The following is a 16,434-nucleotide window of genomic DNA, read 5'->3' as shown; positions in this document are numbered from 1 at the left end:
GTATTTTCCTCCCTTCCTGCTGGGGCTTGCAGAATGAGCAGAGGCTGGAAAATGCTGAATAAGTTCCGAATGAAAATTCATGATTGAATTTTGTCTGAATTCTGCATGTGTTTTGTCTTGGATTTTGATCAGTGCAATAACTTAATGATGCTGTTCCAGCATTGCTGACTTCGGTTGCATTTATAATGGGATGGGAAACAGGTGTCTGGGCCCAGTCCATCGAGCACAGTGATGCACAGTTGTTGTTTTTTGTCAGTGTTACCGCACACAAAGCAGTGCAGTGATATCCCTTTTACATTGAAGAATGGGTTCAGGTTTTGCTATGTAGTGTCATGTTCTTCCACTATGTCTCATGATGAAGTTGAAGTAAAATTGTCTGTCAAGAAAGAGTAAGTTGCTGTTATAATAATAAGCTTCTTTTCATGTTAACCCAAGAATCTCAAAACTTTTTCCAGAAAAGTGAACCCCTTCTAGAGCAGGTGAGATGATTCAGACCACAGGCATTTCTAATCAGATGTCTTGAGCAGCTGAATGAGCGACTCTGTGATATCATATCCCTGGTCTTTTTCCCTCTTATCTGCAGTTTGGCTGCCTTGCCAGAAGGATGTCTGATGATGTTTCACTCCTCTCTGCCAAACCCCTTCTGGCATAGTGGAAAGCATACCTTGCTTTCTGATGTTTCCAAACTTGTTTCGACTTCTAAGATTTGGCAGGTTTTCTTCTTGGATTTCTTTTGTTTGTTTGCTTGCTTTTGTGTGTGAATCCATTTTGGGTGATGTACGACTTTGAAATGAGTAGATTTTAGGCTAGCAAGAAAAGCCTGTTGATTATAAAAATTGGAAACAGTTGTTACAGGGAATAAAAGTAAAGTCAGGAAGTACAAAGTGTGTCTTTGACACAAAAGTGTTTCTTTGCTACAAGCATTACTAGGTCTTTCCCTAAGTCTTTTCTGAGCTGCAAAGGCCAGGGGACTAGCTCAGCTGCCTGTGTGTTCTTTGAGGTGCTGTGGAAGAAGCTGTCTTTGTCCAGGTTTTCTCAGCTTTATCAGCATGCCGCTTGAGTACTGATGGAACTTCAAAACCCACCACAGGTTCCCCTTTCTTCTTTCCCTGACTGGGAAGACGTGCAGTGGCTTTGAATAGTATCGGTGAGAAAGTCTATAAAACATGATTTGGTTTGGGGCTGTGTTTTGCCTTTGAGTGAATATTTTTTGATGTGCGGGTTTCTCTGTTTGGTTGCAGAGTTACAGTCTCCGTACCTAATGAGCTTTACAGTACTCAACTTTATGATTTCATAAATTAAAATGTATTTATTCATGACAAGTTCTGTCTGTACAGCATGCCAGTAGTTGCACAAGTCTTGCTGTGGCTGTTGGGTTTCTGTGAAGATCACATGAAGATATGTATGAGACGTGGCTAGTTTGGTATACAGGATGCCTTGAGTAAACCCGTGAGTTCCTCCAGTGTGACTGCTCAAAGCCTGTGTCTCTGCTGAAGCTGAGTAGCTCATCCTGTGGTGATTTGGGATATTTGTCCTGTTTGTGTGCCAGCTGTTTGAGTCATTTACCTGCTCATTTGCCTCTGTGTGAAAGTGCAGCTGCTTGCATGGAATAGGGGAACAGAAGGAGTGCTGGGTTGGTTTGCTACGTTCTCCTTCACATGTTCAACTCTCTCTGAATAGATGCTGAGGATGAAACTGGCTTACATGTTGAGCTGGTACCGTAACGGCGTAGGCTTAAGACAGGATAGAGTGGAAAGATATTGAGGCAAGTACCTGGGACTTTTTTGTTTAGGTACAAATACATTTGCTGTAGTTCACCGAGAGAAACCCAACAACAGCAGCACCCTGCTCTTCTGCCAAGGCACTTGCCATGCGGTTGGGATTTCAGCGGTTGGGGCATCTGCACTGTCTCCTCCAGTGGAAAGGAAGGGAAGGATGCTGTCCCCTGGTTCCAGCAGGGACGTGGCAAGTTATTTAGTGACCAGTTAGTGAAGGAGATTGATGGTGAAAGAAGCTCTATGCAGGCAGATTGAAATTGCAGTAGATGAGGGGAATTGCTGTGGTTGTGCTTGGCCACTCTCGCTGCCCCCACTGCTGAGTTCTCAGGAGGGGTCAGGCAGGATGTGATCCCAGCATTACATTAAGCCTGTAAGGAGACACTCAGGGAACTTAAGATAGATTAACTTAAGGTGTAAAGTTTAAATCATGTTATTATGAAGGAGGATTAAGCTAAACTGAGCTAATGACACCACTTCTGAATAAGTAGCCACACAGCAGGTTCAGAGCTTTGGTTCCGTGCCTTTTATTACTTACATGTACTTGCCTTCTTAAATATCCCCATAAAGATACATGCCCTTATATTCCAGATCTTCACACTCTTCATTTTCTATGTCAAGGAGTGAATATTCTGTGTAAGACATAGATCTGGTTTTCACATAGGTCTGATTTTTTTTCTTAGATAAGTAAATGTGTGCATATATGTATATGTATATATGTATTTCAATATATGCATATATTAAAATCGGGCAGCATGGAACTCTACCTCACTTTTTCCCTATGGCTACAATGGCATTGGTGATGACATGATGGTCTTCATTCTTAGATAAGGAAATCAGTAAGGAAGAAATAGCTTGGCTCATGTTATATCAGCAAGCCCTGAATTGAGTGTTACCTACCAATCTCAACAAATGAGCTGTTTCTATGGCTTTTGTTGTTATTTTCACTTTGTTAGGACGCTTGATGTTAGCATCTGAATTTTCCAACAGCTCTGCGCTCTCTTATTTTTCACTGTGGGGATTAAAATCGAGTGCAAAGATGAATACTGTAAACTCGCACAAAGTGCTTATCTTACATTAAACTGTCATAAACTGGCATAATTTGTAGTTAGCAATAACTTCTTAATAAATAATAAATCAACTGATTTTCAGGAAGGAAACTAATTTAAAATTACTGCTTTGTGGTACAGTAAATCAGCCTGCTTTGTAATTAGTGCTGTATATCATTTTGTATATATGATGACATCAAAATATAAAATATCATCAGGTATTTCAAGTAGATAAAGGAATAAATAGTTAAAATACAATCAAAACACTAACGTATAGTAAAATTCTTCTTTTTAGCCTGTCATCATCCACGAGAGCAAAACAATCACACAGAAAAACTTCAGTGATCAAATGTAAAATGTCACGAAATCTACAGAGCAGGAGAAAAGAAGGTCTTGAGTCAGGAGACTTCTAGGTTAGCTTCCACAGAGTGTTTTGCCACACTGTTTAGTGAAAGCATATGAAACCTGAGACAAAACCTCAAAATGTTTCATTTTATTTGCTGTGTGGCTTGTGGTATCAGATGAAAGCTCTGGCACTTCCTGTGTCTGTGGAGGTCAAACGCAGGCAGTGGTGCTGAAAACTGAACGATGTTCTCAGCCTGAGGAGACTGTCTTCTGTGCCCTAGGGAGGTAATAATGAGCATACTGCACTGGTCTTGCTTTGAGTCCTGCTATTTGATAGACTTCTGAGGTGTAAATTTTTATGTATGCATAAAATACAGTCCTCTAGTTTTTGCCTTTCAACTTCAGTATCAGTCAAGAGGCACAGCATCTCCATCCTAGAGCAGGATTTGGTTATTTCGAGCTGAGTGAGGGGAGAAGGAGGAGATAAATTATCCTCTGGGATCTCTTGGAGTCTCACCTGCTTTCAGAGCAAGCAGTGGTGTTAAGAGTGCAAGTATTGCCCGTGGAACAGGCAACCCATCGTGCCTCCAGTGCTCTGTGCAAGTAGCAGCAGTCACTGCTCTGCTGAAAGGCCCAAGCGAGTGGTATTTTAGTCAACATTCAAAGGTTATTTTCTTCTATTTGTTTATTTCCCTGCAGTCCATGATGGATAATAAAAATAAATAAACAAGGCATTTACTACTACTATTGCAGAAAAAAAAAAATCTGGAAGTTCTTAGTCCCAAGACAAGGGTGGAGCAGGGGAAAAGTGTAGAGCCCATATAACAATGGGGAGTCCGTTTTATTGGTATGGAGGAGGAAAATAAAATCTGCTCTGGCAGTGGTGAAATAGAACACCAGGAAGATTACGTAAGTCTTTGTTTGCACACAGTATGATTCTTCTCATTCACCAGCCAATTTGTATATTTGAAAAGCCTGTTGCTTGGTTAAAATAATTAGCTGAACTTCATCCAGTTCCTCAGTTATGTGAAAAAGTGTTTGAAGAAATACAGACAATTGTTGTTGAGCATTTAAAATAATAAAAAAAAAAAAAGTAGTGGTCTCTGAGCAATTATAGCACCTCATCTAAATACCCACATATATATCTTACTTTCAGGATGAGACAGGCAATTCTCAGCGACTCTGCTTTAACTTCTGTGGTTTGGGATAGCATGTTTAAAAGAGCATCAAAAAAAAACCCCACAAATTCTGCCTGCAACTTGTTCTGGATAGGTTAGCCTGGGGCTGCCTGTGAGAACAGAGAATCTGAAGCTAAATGTATTAAAATGTATGGAAACAAAGACAAGTAAACTGAGAACAACTCATGCATTTTTAGTATTTTACAAGTGACATTCAAAAATCTGTATTAACGAACAATCTTATTATACACTCCTTCACTGTGGGCTATCTCAGATGATTATTTTGGGAAAATCATACACAATTTTTAATACACTTTAGAGTTTGAACATGAAACCACAGCAATAATTTTGTCTAATAGTTCCCACTAGGAGGTCCAGTGTTGCACATTAACAAGATCTTCAGTGGCTGGAAAATCATTTTCCCTTGTTCTTCCTACGTGTCCTTAAAGCTAGACCTTGTGTATTTTCGGGAAAAGGTTCGGAGATTTGGAAATGGAGATTACTTGGGAAAGTTTGTGTGAGTGCAGATACCCGATGTACTGTCTGTCCCCATTGATTTTTGACTTCAAACTCCTCAGTGCACGTGAAGGGCAGTGACATGGAAGTTAAACATTGTGCTATGCCTTTTGTTAAAGCACTTTGTCACTCTCCAGACCTGCCAGCTGTGTCTTTGCAGGGCTGCATTATTTGGGATGATGAGAGTCACGATGTTAGCTGCCATGGTAGAGCTGAATAAACACAGATGATTCAGACACCTTTTAGCCGCACGTGGTGGCTTTTCTGCCAGTGGAGAGCAGGGAGACAAGGCTGGGGCTGGTAGAATCCCGGCCACATCCCCAGCTCCCTCACCCGACCTGAGCTTGGCAACTGCAGTTTGTCTCACTGACCTCCATGCTTGATTTCCAGGTTGTGTCTCGCTTTCCTTCTGCTCAGACTGCGTTGTACCCATTGTGTCCTCATGTGTTTATCCTCTGGTGTTTTTTTTTTCTCGCTCCAGGGAACGGATGCGCCAGTCTGCAATGTTTGAACTGTGCCAGGGGATGCATCAGATCAGTCTGCAGTTTGTTCGCTTGCAGCTCAGCTTTGAGGAGTACACCATCATGAAAGTTCTGCTGCTGCTGAGTACAGGTAAGTTAAATTCATGGGGACATGGAAAAAATTCTAAATTGCAAATAGGTGCAGTGATTTGAATTGGTAAAACAAAAGAGCCCAACTATTTCCAGTGGACCTGAAAAGCCTGTTTGTATGTTACAGGATTTTTCAGTAGGTCTCGCTTTCCATTACCATGGGAGTTGTCTTGATACTTCAGATTAAGTGGTAGGGCAAGGGGCTTTGGTCCCTCTCTCAGTTTAGTAACGACTGGAGTCAGTCAGGCATGCCAAGAAAATGCAACTACTGCATTGTCTTGCACTCTGGGGATTTGAGATAAACCCTGACTCGATGCTCAAAGCCAGTGGTTTGGGTGACTTAACAGTACCTCCAAGATCAAAAGATGTACCGCACTGAGCACTATAAGCCCTTTTGCAGTACTCTGAAAGTTTAATAATTGACATTGCAAGCTTTATTTTTCTCTCGTGTCATCTTTGTGGTTTTTTTAAGATAGGAAACGTCGGTGTTCATTATAGCACTACGTACTAATTAGCAGATTAGTTGATATTCTTCTGCTAAAGCTTCTGAAAATTTTCCAGTCCCAGTACAATTGTATAAATACAGAGGCAGTTTGTACTTTCCCATCAGTCTTGATGAAAAAGCCAAATACCTGTAAACAAACTTTTCTGTGTATGTTCATGCTCTTTTTTGTGAGATTCACTCGGTGACCTCTCAATGAGATAATGAATCAGTCTGATTAATGAGCACTCGTGATGTCACTTCAGTGAACTCACCAGACAGGAATTCCCTGGCAGAAAGGGGTTGGATGTGGCCCTGACTGGGGAGAGAAGGAGCAGGAGATCCAAGGGGCTGCTCCTTGCTTTCAGTTGCAAGCAGCAGGAGGCCTGCCCTGGGGAGTGCTGTCAGGAGCTGGTTAGGACTCCCAGGAGTTTGCTGAATCCCCGGCAGTGGCACAGGCACGGTTGCTGCAGGCAAAGTAAGGTGCCTGCAAAGGGATTTGCAGCATCCAGTTAAGGCCATTGGCAGCCCCTCCAGGTGCAGTGGTGGGATGGACACTTTCACGCTGTCTGCGGTGCCTTTCCTTCTGACCTCACCACCCCGCCCAGCCGGTAGCACATTAATGTGCTTGCCTGTGATAGAAAACATGAAGCTGCAGTTCTCATCCCTGCTGGAAGGGATTTGGATCTGCTAACAGAAACTTCCCATGGCTGTAAGTTTTTGGGCTTGGCTGTCTCGCTTCCTCCTTCCCTTTTGCTGAAGCTGTCCAGCTCTCAGGAGTGGGGCAGTGCCTGCATGAGTGAGACAGGGTCTGGCCTCCAGCTCCGCTGAGGAGTTGAGGGGATGCTCTGCTGGGGAAAGTGGGACCGTGAGGACCTGACAGTCTTTCAGGAAGCAGCTAGTAGCATTTATGTGCTTGGAGGACTTAGCTCTCAGACTGTTCTTGAGGGCATGTCTTGATTGGCAAGGTGGTCCTCCTACATTTCATAAAGGGAGAATATTTAGAAAAAGAGCGTAAAGACATTCTAAAAATGTAGCATCCTTTCTTTAAGATAGGTATTTTTAATATTATGTGGGTATTATATCTCTGCTAGGTGAGATCAGCCTCACCAGTTAACTCCAGCTAGCTGGGTCCCTTTGAAATGCACACCATGGTCACTAGAACACCTACTAAAAATAATGTGTTTTGGGAGAATCAAGATAATTACGTTGAGGGAAAGAGAGAAGAAGAAAATGGAAATGAAGACAGTGATAAAACTCAGAAAGTGTCATTGGAAGAGCAGCAAACTTAGTTTCCAGTGACTGTACCTTGATACAGCATTATGGCAGAAAACACCAGGTTCATTTTCATTTAAGTTCTTTATTGAACCCTGTAATGAGCGGAGTGCAAGTTATTTTGAAACTTTCATGATGACCACATCAAGGAAGTTTCACTCCATTTACATGTGGAAGAAACCACACATTACAACTCAATTGTTTTTTTGCTTTCCACAGACCATAGATTTTGGGAACTTGCCAAAAGCATTGCTGCATGTAATAAGTAGAATCAGAAACACTGGGCAAACCTCCAGAATTTCATGTTTTGCTTCAGTTCTTTTTATTTGTGGTCTCTCTTTCTGTCTTAATAATCTGGCTGGGCTGACGGTATAATAATTTTCAGACAGAACACTAAAATACATACTAGTACACAAAAAGAATGTGGCTTAAGCAGAGCTTAGGAAGACAGAACTGGGGTAAAGGAACTATAAAGCCTGTGCATTTTGCACAGGGGCCACAGTATGCTCTAATGGCTTTACTCATATTGACTGATGTCTCTATATTCACTTGGCTTTAACTGAATTGGCACATCTGTTTCAGACAGTTTATTTTTTCTGTCAGCTGAGTGATGGAAATACTTGGCATCTACAATTTAAAATTTAAACAGAAAAGAGCATTATTTACCAAGTGGTAGGCAAATTGGAGCTCTTACCTCCTAGTCTGCTTCCCAAGATTCCTCCTCATGCCCCCTTGGAGCACTTGGTGGTCCCAAGTTCTTGCTGCTCGCATGGTGGCAGAACTCCTCCTTGTTTTCCATTACGAAATTGCTCTGGTTGATACAGGTGATAGAAGATAACAAGTGCTTTTTCTTAAGGCCTCTGCTTGAGCACTTTGGGTGGTTGTTATGTGCTTATTATGTGATTACACTGAGATAGAAGACAGTTTACAGGATTTCAAAGAGAAGGGGATGGATGAACAAGACAATCTCTGTCAAGATGTTAAATCAGAATAAGCTAAATTGGAAGATCACCCTTTTTCTTTTTTAATAAGTAACTTCACATTCAGCTTACTGACATAGCTTTCCAACTTGCTTAGAAAATAAGCTCAATCCAGTACAGTGTAGTATTTTGTTTTTCCTCTGTAGACTAACATCTAGAGTATAGAAATATCTGACGGTTAAGCGATAGTCAATCAATCCAGGTATTAAAACATGAAAACATTTTGTGTGATGTTGTTAATAACCTCTTCAGGAGTTTCCCAGAGACCTGATCAATAAGTAATTCCTGTTCCTTTGCAGAGCCCACTAGAGTGCAGAATTACTTACAGCCTGTAAAGAAACTTCGTATTTGCTTTTGTAATTAGCATTGCTGAAGTCAGCTGCAGCAGAACATGTCAAAACTCTACTTATAGCCCATTTGTGAAATGATTCCTTTGGCAGATGACAACTTTGATAGGACAGTAGAAACGCTTTCATTAAAGGCTGCAACTGTGCTGTGGTCAAACCCTGGTCAGGATGCCTATTTGGGAAAGAGTCTTGTTACACATGGAATAAAGACCCTCTGTTGTAGGTGTTATGCAGATGCTCACTGTCGTTCAAAGAAATGTTAGATGTTACTTGATGCCACTTTTTAGCATTTCTGCACATCACAGCTGTAATTCTATATGTCTTCCCCTCCTCTCTGAAGTGTGGGAAATCATTCAAGAATGATAAATCACATCTTCAGATTCTAAAGAAGTATTTATGATACATCTGCCTTTCTTGGTGTGTGTGTGTGTGTGTGTGTGTGTGTGTGTGTGTGGTTGGGTTTGTATTGAAAACAGTTTCAGCACGAGGGTAGTATGTGTCGTATTTGTGAGATGTTATTTTGTCCTCTGCCTCAGCCATGTGGTCTGCACTCATGGATCTGGAGAGGAAGAGAGGCTGCTGGAATCACTTGAAAATCTGTGTGCTGATTGATTCTATGGCAGTGTCTGTAAAATTGTGGATGTTACTTAATAGTTTTAATTCTTTCATCCATTGACTGAAAAGTGTAACTTTTTAAGTATGCACAGCAGAAGAATTAAGCAATGCAGTTAATATTAATGTAAGACTGTCTTTTTAATGACAGTTCCCAAGGATGGTCTCAAAAGCCAAGCTGCATTTGAAGAAATGAGGGCAAATTACATTAAAGAACTAAAGAAGATGGTAACTAAATGTCCAAGTAACTCTGGGCAAAGCTGGCAGAGATTCTACCAACTGACTAAACTTCTTGACTCCATGCATGATGTAAGTATAACTCCTCAAGGAGTGCAGACAAGTTGAGTAAAATTCTCTCCGTTAAGATAAACTTGTAGTTTTTAATTGTGCTAATTCACAGGGAGAAAAAAAATCACAGCACATTCTTAAAGAAATGTCTGGGAAAAGTTGTTAACAGACAAATTCAAGGTCAGTTGCCAAGTAAAATGTGAAAGCACAAGTCATTAAGGGCTGGGTTCTGCTGCCTTCTCCTCTTCTAAATGGTGGTGTGTTCTCCAGTGGTTCCTTTAAGATCGGAGGCTCTTCAACTGCAAAAATGATGTTAGCTGTGGTCCTCGGTTAGCTGCAGTGCACATACACCATGCAGGACCTCTGCTGATAAATGATGAGTTGATTTGCTGATCTTTTACAGGTGTTTTTTTTTTTGGTGTTTTTTGTTTGGTTTTTTTTTTTTGGTTTTTTAATATTGTTGACTTTTTAAGACTTTGGAACCAATTTGGTTATTTGAAGCTTTAACTGGGTTTTTTTCAAGTATAAAATTCGCTGTGTTGTTAGGTTGTTCTTTCTGTCCTCTTTCACTCCAGTGCTAGGTGTTTGTTTTGCGTGCTTCAGGGGCGAGATGTCATGGATGACAGTAGGAAAGTAAAAGTTTAGTCCCAAAATGCCCAGGCTGTGGGTGCCTCAACTCCTTACAACTCGGAAGGGTTGTGGTGAGTGCCTGGCGCACAGGAGCAGCTCATGATTTCAGAGCAGGTGTCTGTAACATTGGGCTGGGAATAAATAAGCTGTTTCTGGCTGATGGAGTGGTAAGCGCAGCAGTTTTGGCCCTCTGAGCAGCAGCAGGGCTGTACCTGTACGCCCTCTGTAGCAGAATCCCAAGGCAGAGATACAGCTCCATGGGCATACTCATAGCCTTCACTGCTGATCGCAGCTCTCACATTCCATGCTCTCTTTCAGGTGGGACCCCCTGTGAGGATACAGGTGGACCAGCCATGATGCTCTCCGCAGCCTGGGGTTTTCAGGGCACTGGGTCTTGCTGGGCTGGCACCCGTTCTCTCTGAAGCTGTCATGGTTAGCAAATGAGTGAGGGCTCCTGAGGTCAAAGAATGATTTTAGCCAGGTTTGGGTGCTATGGAGGCGTCATCCCACAGGCAGGGCTGGAACCCAGTAACACTCAGGGATAACATCCCAGTAACAACTGGTAAACGAAGAGAAAAACTGTCCTATTTCACCCTAGGCGGGCAGAAAGGTAAACGTGCTGCACAAAGAAACTATAACTCTTGCTTTCAGAGCCTGAATTTAAATGTACTTCTTTGTACTTGATTTAAATTTCAGTTTTGTAGAGACAGTACAGTACAGTGCACTTCAGGTCAAATCTGTCTAAGAGCCCGAGGTCTGTTTACAGAATGTACATATGGAATTATTTTTCAAATATTGTTCTGTTGTTCATTAAAACATTGAAAATCGTAGTGGGAGGCAGGGAGAGTATTATTAGTACTGCAGTAACAGCTCATTCTTTGGAGATCAGGTTTCACTTGCTGCGTGCCAGCAAGGGAAGTTGTAGTGTTTTAGTGGAAAAAAAGGGGGTGGGCGATAAAATCATTCGCAAGATGTTCACTTCTGAACCTCAGGACAGCTCACAAACCCCTGTGTTTAGATGGTTTTGTGATCCTTTGGAGAACCAACGCTATCTCGGTGTTTAAGTGGATGTGTTTGCATGGTTCGACTGGCTGGGTGGCAGGATCACACTTGCTAGGAATGCCACAGTATCCTACAAACATTTTCCAAAACACAGCGCTAACCACTGGAAGCTGAGCTAACCAGAGGAGGAGCTCCCTCAGACTGCTCTTATGTTTTATTTCATTTTTAATGAAGCTGTTTTTATGTCACTTTTCATTTAATAGAGCCATTTATTACAAAAGGACTTCATAAAGAAAGTCATATTGCCAGCATTCCCCTCCACAAAGACCACTTGTACAGCACTTCCTTTCAGAGGTGTTATCTGAGGTGTTCAGCAAAGACACTTCACTTATTTTTCTGCTTTAAAATGGATTATTTTCGGTTCTTAGTTTTTGAAACCAATCGGAACAAATGCAGAACGGTGATAATATTAATGAGACGTGAGAGCTGCTCCTCTACCCCCACTCTCAGGTAGTGCAGGATTTCTCTGCTCTGTCCACGGAAATGCAAGTTTTCTGCTCAGTTCTTTCCTTGTGAGGAACACTTTTTCAGCTGCCACCTGTGTATTTTTAACTTACTCCATTATAATTTTAGAGGATCAGAATATATTTGGTGCTGAGCAGTCTAACTGGAGCTGAAGTTCCCTGTTTTGTATGCTGCCATAGCTACAGCAATGGCATTTACAGCACAAGCCCAAAGGGATTTGTGTACAGTTGATGATTATTCAGTCCCTGTGCTGCCTCCAGCTTTTGCATGAGAGCAGAGCAGCTTCTCGCCATTGTGGAGTTCGCTTTACCTGAGCATGGCAGCCAGGAATAAAGGAATACTGCTGCTTTGCACCTTCATGCTTCCTTTTATCGACCTGATTTTTAAGTAGGCTTTCTGAGGGCTACATGAAATAAAACATGTGGGAATATCAGGTTACAGGCTGCTTGGCTTATATAACGTGAGGGAAAAAAAAAAAAAAAAACCCAACAAAAACCAATATGCTTTTACATCACTCTGTGTTCTAAATCATTCAGCCACAGTGAACAACATATGTGCAGGTAAGGAAGTGCCGAGATTGGGAAAAAGGAGAATTTTCAAGAAGGCCAGGTAGGCGCTGAAATATTTGGAAAAATCAGCAACTTTACTTGACAGTCCATAAAGCCTCTGAGCACCAAGGCAAAACCCAGAAAGCTGAGATGGAAATCCACCCTTAGCAGACAAGGCAAACACGGGTCTGTGCCCATGCGTCACCGTGCGCTGCAGCAGCGCTCTGTGTCTGCATGGTGCTGCATGGAAGTGGTGGCTGCAGCAGCAGCAGTAGGTGCTTGGAGGCTGTGTCAGCACGGTCACGTGGTGCGCCCCTCCTCTGCCTCAGTGAGACAGTGGAGGTGAGCTGGTTGCCATGTCTTTGCATGGCAGCATGGGTAGCTTCTAGGAGTAATTCTGGGAAGCAATATGATCCACAGATTTCCCTTGGTATAGGGACAGTATTTTTTCTCTCAAGTCTAGCCTGCTTTCCTCATCTTACGACAGCATTACGTGCTGAGAGCCACCACATCACAGGGACAGCCCATGTGTGCCTGGGAGGGAAATGGTTCAGCCTCATGCCCAGAGATGGGCCTGGGCATGTCAGTGACAGGTACACGTGGTGCCTGGTCATAGGTGAACAGTGCTGTGTGATCGGCGAACGGCACACGGGAACATTAGAAACAGATGTACTGCACATGGTATCAAAAACTTCATTTGGAGCCTCCTCAGCATCTCCTGTTGGCTTTGGCAGGAAGCGCTGTATCTCGTATGGCAAGCCTCATTTCATATACAGAGCTTAGGGTATGGTTAGGCGCTTTGCACAACAAAAGCTGAGTTTGGTTTCAATCTGGCTGATACTAAACAGATTTTGAGTTAAGAGGGCTTTTGTTTTGATGCCATGACATTAAACCCTAATGTGAACCTTCCCCTTGTCTTGGCAAGGCAGTGCGCTGCTCTGTCATTTGCTTGTTGATATTTTCTGCCAAACAAAAATAAATTCTTTAAGGCTCATGCTGCTGAATAATTAATTTTTTATGGTTCCTGAAGGGAATACTTTATAGCTGAGGTGGATCTTTCCGTAGGCTGAGAGAGCCAGGATTACACTCGCTGAAAAAGCTGACAGTGGGAAGAAGGCACAACTCCTCCAGGGGCAGATCTGCAAGGCACACTGCAGTGGATGCAAATGTTCTTCTGCACTCGATTCTACAAATGCAGAGCAGCAGATGGGCCCCTCAGCTGTTGCCAGCACCTCTGGGTGCACTCACTGCTGATCTTGATGCGCCAAGGCTGTATCCCACTGCTGATGAGCTGTGTAGTCCCAGCGCCCAAATTCTGTGGGGAGGCGTTTCTGTGTGCATTGAGAGGCAATATTAACCCCTCCACCCTCTGCAGCCACTGCAGAAACTACAGCCATGTGCATGTTGTAGTAGTTAATGCGTGTCTGTGAAGTGAGAAAAGAGATCCCAGCTCCCTGACGCAGACATTGGGCTGCTTTAAATCTCATCTTGCTCCCTTTGTGGTTGGGCATCCTCTGTTACAGTACAAGGTGTTTGTTGGAGGACAGCAGAGCTCTCCATTCCCAACAGAACAAGGCAGGCCTTGCCCAATGCCTACCCTGGCCAAGGGCTGAGGATGCTTCATTAGTGTGTGCCTCTGAGTTTGCATGCATCCTCTGAGTGTACAGAGTTCAGCTCAGGTTCCTCTGTGGCACATCCAGCTGTCAAGATCTAGGCTACCTGCAGTGCTGTGGTTTCTGTGTGCGTATGTTTATGGAAGGAGGAGTGGAATGAGCGCAGGTCCTAAGTGAGATAAATGCACCTGTCCAGGCAGAACTAGGTTCCCTATCTGCTCTGGTTAGATACTTTTTGTGCCTAATCCATACGCTTTTTATCTGTCTTTCACTCCATGCTGCCATGAGGTAAATGCACAGCATGGCTGGATTCAGAAGCTTCTTTCCTTGCCTCTTTTCCCCTGTGTTCTGTGGGAAATGTCAGTCTTTCAATTTACAGTCCCAGATTTCATAGGGAAGGAACAGAGCATCCAGGAGATAGCCACTGAGGCCACACAAACCTCTGAGAAAGTGCCTGAGCCATCCTGGAGTGCTGTGTTCAGCTGCTGAAGCCTCAGGGGAATCGCTGAGTTGCATCCCAGGAATTTCGTAGAACTGGAAGCAAAAGGGGCTATGGTTGTAATGGAATAGCTGAGACTTGGTTGGCGATTGTTTTTCTTGGTGGTTCTGAGGCAGAGTATGCACTGCATGTAAGAGGGCTGCCTCCTGCCAATGCACACCACTCCAGCTCCATAAGAAACAGGCGCAGACTCATTCCATTACGTTAAACAAGAAAGTTTTTGGACTGTCATTGTGGTGTGAGAATGCTGAGGTTTTGTTGGTGATAGCTGCAACAGTAACAAAATGTTACTTGGTGTTGCATTGTTACCCTACTGCTAAGGAGGCTTCGTTACAGACTTGCTTCTGACAGGGCAGTGTCCGTGGACTTCCACACCACGCACACAGATCATGGAAGATTCCCACGTGAGATAACCAGCTTGGCACAGGAGCATGCAGCCCTGCACGAGAGAGACTGCTCCAGGCACTTCTGGCAGCACCAGGCGTGCTGTGAGTGCCAAACTGAAAGTGATGCTTTTTGCTGTCAAAAAAATTATCAGTGCTCAGAGGTCATGGTAACTGTATTAGCTTCAGAAACTTCATTAAGAGATTTCATTTTTCTAATTATGAAGAGCAGAATGGGTGGAAAAAGTCCATTTAATGAAAAAACCCACCCTAATAACAGAAAATGAAGTTTGATTATTCGTCCTCTTTCCCAGAGGCATTTAATACAGCATACAGATGTAAAGATTGATTAAGACAAAATCTGAGGACTACTAGGAGGGCTGTAGCCTTGAGAATGTTTAAATGCAGTTCTGCAGGCAGTGATGAGAAAAGGACGAGCAGTTAGGGACTGATGCAGTGAAGGGTTCCAGACCACAGGTCATCCCTGCCTGCAGAATTCTATCCAGCAGTCTGTTTGGTGAAGAAAAATCATGAGGCAAACATGGAGGTGGGTTATCTTTCTCATTTAGAGATCACTTGTAGCCTGTGGTGTATCAGACACTGTCACCACAAGGACAGAGCTTGTATCTTCAAAAAGAAAGCAAGCTTTTAATTTTCTTACTGGACAGGGAGTTTCTCTTCTAATGCAAAGGTCTAGCTAAATTACTTATCACTTATAAATCAAGTGAATTGGTGTGCTGTAATATCAGATGAATGCTGCTTGGGTTGCAGAAGCAGGCCTCATTTCAAAACTAACAGTGCCAATGGAGCCTGCATTTCTCATTCCTTTGTGCCAAGGCCGCTGGGCAGCATTTGAGCAGGAGTGAACCATGTGCAGAGAAGAGCACTGCTCACTGCTTAGTTCTCAGCCTTCCTTCTCCCTTCTGTCAGTTATTTCTGCAGCCTTTGCTAGCTGACCTTACCATATTGTTCTCATTTTAGAGCTTCTGATTCTCCTATGTAGTTTGTTAAAAATATATATATATATATATAAATGTATAAAAAATACTAGTACTAGGGCCCCAAAGAATGCAGGTTTTAAAGCTAGTTATTTAATGATAGTGCAGTGGTCCTTGTTACACATGTGGTACATGCGTTTCAACTCTAAGCTCTGAATGCTGTTGCTGTATTACACTGACTGATTGTTGTTGAATATGTTGAAGTTGGTAACTTGGCTTAAGAAAGGAATAAGAGGGCCAAACATTTGAGAGGACTGACTTGGTACAGGACATATAAAGGCTCCAAAACCAAGTAGTTTTAGAGTTCTGGATGATATTTTTTCACTTGCTGGGTAAACTTAACTTTTCTTCTCCCTTGGCATGAGTGGTGGCTCTCATGATGTGCTCTTATGACAGCAGCTGTGATCACCTCCTGTTTTTCCTACTGGACTGTTACCTCATTTATTGTATAGAACAGATTACGCTCTTTTCATGAATACTCATATATCTCAGTTCCCCTTTATTCTACATGTCCACATACTCATGTATACTTAATATGACTAACAGCTAGCTGTAAAGGCAGAATTAATAATTTTAGTATATTTTTCTGGTTCACTGTGTTTGTCATTACTTTAAAAAAAATGGCAAAGCAATAATACTGTAAGATTGTCATAATGAGGCAGGAATTAGCTTAAATTTTGCAGCAGGTGAGCCACATGGTTGGTTGGGTGGCAAGGGCTGGCAGAGATGCCCCAACCCGCTCTTCTATTCAGCAGTGTGAGAGTACCTGTGTTCAGTGT

At 42.7% G+C, this 16,434-nt stretch overlaps 1 protein-coding gene across 3 annotated transcripts in view; it reads left to right on the top strand.

Moving 5' to 3' along the window:
* NR3C2 (nuclear receptor subfamily 3 group C member 2) overlaps positions 1-16,434 on the top strand; it is a 199,837-nt gene that overhangs the window by 178,050 nt on the left and 5,353 nt on the right. For all 3 annotated transcript variants that reach the window (XM_042870870.1, XM_042870871.1, XM_042870869.1), the window contains 2 exons: positions 5,345-5,475; positions 9,321-9,478. In XM_042870870.1, coding sequence (XP_042726804.1) covers positions 5,345-5,475; positions 9,321-9,478 — 289 coding nt within the window. The remainder of the gene's footprint in view (positions 1-5,344; positions 5,476-9,320; positions 9,479-16,434) is intronic.

Source organism: Lagopus leucura, unplaced genomic scaffold, assembly GCF_019238085.1.
Source record: "Lagopus leucura isolate 7727_CA_CO unplaced genomic scaffold, USGS_WTPT01 Super-Scaffold_100004, whole genome shotgun sequence".
Lineage (NCBI taxonomy): Eukaryota > Metazoa > Chordata > Aves > Galliformes > Phasianidae > Lagopus > Lagopus leucura.
The sequence above is the reverse complement of the archived record's forward strand: the minus strand, read 5'-3'. Positions and strand labels throughout refer to the sequence as shown.